At 56.1% G+C, this 5,206-nt stretch overlaps 1 protein-coding gene across 1 annotated transcript in view; it reads right to left on the bottom strand.

The window, feature by feature from the left end:
- Window positions 1-160: 160 nt before the first annotated feature.
- Window positions 161-5,206, bottom strand: part of LOC103809044 (U5 small nuclear ribonucleoprotein 200 kDa helicase-like) — a gene marked incomplete at both ends in the record, with an annotated part of 20,743 nt that continues 15,697 nt past the window's right edge. Inside the window, 12 exon segments of the mRNA XM_009081854.1 lie at window positions 161-282; window positions 447-611; window positions 712-901; window positions 1,099-1,207; window positions 1,302-1,410; window positions 1,959-2,110; window positions 2,608-2,786; window positions 2,862-3,053; window positions 3,557-3,784; window positions 4,032-4,192; window positions 4,672-4,845; window positions 5,122-5,206. The exon segment at window positions 5,122-5,206 is cut by the window's right edge and continues 28 nt beyond it. Of these exon segments, the coding sequence (XP_009080102.1) occupies window positions 161-282; window positions 447-611; window positions 712-901; window positions 1,099-1,207; window positions 1,302-1,410; window positions 1,959-2,110; window positions 2,608-2,786; window positions 2,862-3,053; window positions 3,557-3,784; window positions 4,032-4,192; window positions 4,672-4,845; window positions 5,122-5,206 (1,866 nt within the window).

Genomic DNA, 5,206 nt, shown 5'->3' with positions numbered 1-5,206 from the left:
TAGAAATGTTTAAGAAGCATCTGGATGCAGTGCTGGAGGATATGGTTTAGGAGTAACAACAGTGACAGGTTAATGGTTGACTTGATGATTTTAGAGGTCTCCTCCAGCCTCGATGATCCCATGATCCCTGAGGTGCTCCAGGGAGCCACGTGTCACTCACCTGCCGCAGCAGGTTGTCCTCGTGGTGCCGGATGGGAATGTTCTCGTACTCGGCAGCGTTGGAGATGATCTCAATCAGCCCTCGCACCTTGGTCTTGGCATTGAGGGACATGCTGAAGAGCTCTGGGGATGGCAGAGGTGGAGACAGCATGAAACCACAGGGTTTTTTGGAGAAAACACACAAAAAGATGGGGTTTTACCCACCCCTAACCTTCTCTCCATCACCAGGAGTGACGCGGAGAGCGGACGGAGAGCAGGTGTGTTCCTGTCCCTCAGGGAGCCCTTACCTATGGTGGTGTAGTTGATGTAGTAGTAGGCAGCAATCATGCCCAGGTTCAGAGGAGCCACATCCATCTCATCCTCGATGCTGATGCACTTGGATTGCTCCAGGTCACTCAGGGTCTGCTCCACCAGCTCCGAGAGGTGATCTGAGAGGTGTCTGTGGGACACACCTGTGGGTACAGCAGTGTCACTTCCCAGACAGGGACAAGCTGCAGAGGGTCCCTGATTGCCTCCAACCCCATCTCCACTGGCACAGAGCCCTCTGCTCACCTTGCAGGTTGTAGTAGTTGGGGTTCTGCGTCATCCTGCGATAGAGGAAGGTCCAGGTGAGGTAATCCACCGCGTCCTGCTTGTTCTCGATGGTCTTGGTGACAATCTCAGCGTTGAAGTGATCGTGCATGCAGTGATCCAGGTGGGATTCCACTGGCAGGGGCTCATAGAGGAATTTCTTGAAGAAATCCTACAGCAGGGAAGGGGTAAATAGACCCCAGACCTCCAAACTCCTGGAGCATCTCCCAGGCTGCAGAGCTCTGAGGGGTTTGGATCACCTGCTCTGACTGGACTGAGGGTTACCCACCAGCTGGGAGAGCAATATCCACACCCCAGGCAGGAAGCAGATATTTAAAGGCCAGCAATGATTCCCCATTCCTCACCCACCTTCTTGGATCCCTGGCACATGATGACACATCGACCCTCATCGTCCTGCAGCGGGCGGTTGGCATGGCCAACCATCTGCAGCACATCATAGATGGGGTAATCCACATACCTGGGCATGGAGAGAGGGTTAAGAGAACCACCACAGCTCCCTGGGGATCCCAGGCTGGGATCAGGGATGCCTGGAGGCACAGCATGGCACTCACGCGTGGATCTTGCCGTTGTAGTACTGAGTGTCCATGATGATGACCAGGTGAGCTGCGATGTTCATGCCCCAGCACAGGCTGCGAGAGGCCACCATGACCTGGACAGCACCTGCAAGAGGATGGGGAGGGTGGTCAGCACCTTCCTGGGGCACTGGAACTGAGGGCAGAGAGGTCAGGGCACTCTGGGCAGCCAGGGAGGTGATGTTTAGGATGGTAGGATTTTTGGATGTGGGAGGCAGAGAATCCTGAGATGGGTTGGGTTGGAAGGACCTTAAAGCTCGTCCCACCCCAATCCCTGCTATGGGCAGGGACACCTCCCACTAGCCCAGGTTGCTCCAAGCCCTATCCAGCCTGGCCTGGAACACTGGAGCAGCCACAGCTGCTCTGGGCAACCTGTGCCAGAGCCTCAGCACCTCCCAGGGAAGAATTTCTTCCTAGTATCTAATCTGAACCTAATCTCTTTCAGTTTGAAGCCATCATCCCTTGTCCTGTCCCTCCAGGTCCTTGTGAAAAGTCCCTCTCCATCTCTCTTGGAGCCTCTAGGCACTCTAAGACCTCCCTGAAGAAGCGACACAAAGCTTGGACAAGCTGTTATCTCCAGACTGCCAAACTCCAGGGAAAAGGGTTCCCACGTAGTGTCCCCATCCCACCCCTCACCAGAGCTGAACAGCTGCTCCACCACACGTCTCTCCATGGCCGTGAGCCCCTCGTGCAGGTAGCCAACCCCGTTCACCAGCGTCTCCTTCAGGGTGTTGTCGTTCAGCTTGTCCAGGTATGGCACCAGATCCTTCTCTGCACAGTGTAGGAACCTAACAGGGAATCATGGAATTGGGAAAGCTCTCTAAGGTCAAGTCCAACCATTCCCTAGCACTGTCAAGGCCACCACAAACCACGTCCCCAAGTGCCACATCCACATGGCTGTCAGGGACGTAACTCTACCACCTCCCTGAGCTGGACAGCCCTTTCCAGGAAGGAATTGTTCCCAATATCCAACCTAAACCTCCCCTGGCTGTTTCCTCTCATCCTATCCCTTGTTCTCTTGGAGCAGAACCTGACCCCACCAGGCTGCACATCCTGCCAGATGGAGTTGGAGACAGTGAGAAGTTCCTTCCTGAGCCTCCTTTTCTCCAGGCTGAGCCTCCACATCTCCCTCAGCAGCTCCTGGTGCTCCAGACCCTTCCCTAGACACGCTCCAGCCCCTCCATCTCCACCTTGGGCTTCAGGGCCCTCCTCTATGCCACAGCAGATCCCTGATGAGATCCACCAAGACCCTTTCCCACCCCTGGTTGTCCCTCAGCGCCGTCACCTCTGGCGCTGGACGTCCGAGGCGCACGTGGTGAGGATGTTGATGGCCGTGAGCCGCGTCTGCTTGCGTGAGGGGACGAAGACGATGACTGGTTTCTTGGGGGAGTGCTTCATGATGGCATGGTACACGGGCTTGGCCATGGACAGCAGCCTGGTCTGCGTGTGGCTGATGTTGAAGCCCTGGTGAGGAAGAGGAGGAGGAGGTGAGAGCACCGCGAGCAGGAGGGAACGGAGGTGACCTCGCCCAAACCTTACCTGGATGTGCAGCTCCAGGGGCACGGGGCGGACGTTGGGGTGGAAGTTGAAGGTGGAGGTGGCACTGCAGCCCAACCAGTGAGCCACGTCCTTGGCGTTGGACAGGGAGGAGCTGAGGGCCACGATGCGGATGGGGCGCTCGATTTGGGAGGAGATGTAGCGCATGCGGGAGCAGATCACCTCCAGCACTGGCTGCAAGGAGAGGACAGGTTGGAGCAGGAGCAGGAGGGGAACACTGGGTGCTCCTGGCTGAGCTCCAGTCAGGAGACCTCAAGGGATATTCCTCCTGAGCTTCCTAAAGGATATGGCTCTCCTATCCCAACACACTGAGGAAATTCCCAGCAGGAAGAGCTGACCTCAGACTGGATATAGCATCATCCCACCCCACGGCAGCTCCACCATGAGACCCTCACAACGAGGAACATCACCTAAAGTAGCCCACTGAGGAAATTCCCAGCAGGAAGAGCTGACCTCAGACTGGATATAGCCACCATCCACCCACAGCAGCTCCACCACCAAGACCAACATGATGAGGAACATCACCCAAAGCAGCCCATGGGGCAAATTCCCAGCAGGAAAATCTGGCCTCAGACTGGATGCAGCATCGACCCACCCCACAGCAGCTCCACCACGAGCTCCTCACGCTGAGGAGCATCACCCAAAGCCACAACACTCTCAAGCCCTCCCAAACTCACCCCATTTTCACCCCCAATGAGGTGCACTTCGTCCACGATGAAGAGATTGACGTTCTGCACGTTCTTGCGCTGCTTCCAGCGGCGTGAGAGGATGTCCCACTTCTCTGGGGTGCTGATGATGATGTTCCCCTTGCCCAGCAGCTTCAGGTCAGTGCTGGTCTCCCCTGTCAGCAAAACCACCTTCTTGTTGAGGCGCTCCTGGAACTTCTCATACCAGTCCATGAAGACCTGCCCCAAAATGGAAGTGATGCTGCTCTTAGCCTCAAACTGGAACAATTCCTACCAAATTCCTGGAGAACCACACGAGCAGGTTGGCAGTGGGATGGTGCCTCTGCTCCCTCAGGAAGAACACAATCAGATGGCTCTGGAGACATCCCAAAGGATGTGACAGCAAGGGATGAGCAAAGTGAAAGAGATGAGGATGGGAATCCAAGCCTGGATAAGGCTCCAGGTATTCCCAGGGTGTTGGACTCACCTGCTCTGCCAGGGCCTCCATGGGAGTGATGTAGACACAGCGTCCCTCAGAGTTCTGGAGCAGCATCCTGAGGATGGCAAACTCTGCACAGATGGTCTTCCCACTGCCCGTGGGAGCTCCCACAAACACGTTGTCATCGCTGTTGTAAACCGTGTTAAACACTGGGGACAGAGGGACAGCACGGAGGAGAGGGGGTGAGTAAAATCTCCAGGGATTTCTGTCAGAACTCTGGGAATGAGGTGGGAAAACACGGTCAGAGGAGCTCCAGAAAAGGCTGGTTAGAGGTTTTAGCCTGGGATTCACTGAGCAGAACAGGCTCCAGTCTGCCAAGTGGGAATTCCACGCTCCAGGCAGAAAAACTCCAAGAGGGAAGCTCCCAACTTCATCCCTACAAGCAGCAGAGCTGGAGAAATTTGGAGCTTGAGCTCCAAGAGCAAACCTGCTGCTGCCAGACAGCACCTGGGGAGATCCCTGAGGAACACATCCAAGACCCTCTGGAGGCAGATTTCAAGCCTCAAAGCTCAGGGAGGCAGAGGGATACACCATTCCCTACAGAATTCCTGATGTTACACGAATACATCCCACAAAACCAAGGCTGCTAGATGGGGTGGGGGGTCACTGAGGGGCAGGGCACACTCACCCTGAGTCTGGATGGGGTTGAAGAAGGGGAACTTGTCCTGGTAGAGGCTCTCGAAGGAGCTGTTGCGCAGCGCCGACACCGGCAGGGGCTGCAGGTCCAGCAGCTCCGTGGGGGGAGGATACTTCTCCGGGAGGATCAGGTGGCGGAAGGACACAGGCAGCTGAGTCTCACAGGCTGTCAGACACACAAAAACACGTTGGCATCTCCAAAACACACAGCAGTTAGGTTGGTTCAACCTGCTCTGACCTCCCTGCTCACCAGCAGGGCCAAGTCACTCCGATGTTCCATCCCTCAGCTCCTGCTGCCCAAGGGAGGCCCAGCCCTGCTGACACTTGGATGCCAGAAGGTTTTTCCCTGGGATAGCCCTTGGAAAGGGGCTAAACCACCCCCTCACTCCCAGGGAGAAGCACAGCTGTGTGTATGCAGGAGCTCCTGGAGAATGGGACTTACAGAGCCAACGGTCGGACACCACCCGGATGAAGTACTGTGGGGGCAGTGGCTCAAACACTGGCACGAAGAAGGTCACCAGGTGCTC

The sequence above is a fragment of the Acanthisitta chloris genome, unplaced genomic scaffold (genome assembly GCF_000695815.1).
Source record: "Acanthisitta chloris isolate BGI_N310 unplaced genomic scaffold, ASM69581v1 scaffold479, whole genome shotgun sequence".
Lineage (NCBI taxonomy): Eukaryota > Metazoa > Chordata > Aves > Passeriformes > Acanthisittidae > Acanthisitta > Acanthisitta chloris.
This window is presented reverse-complemented; position numbering and strand designations above follow the sequence as displayed.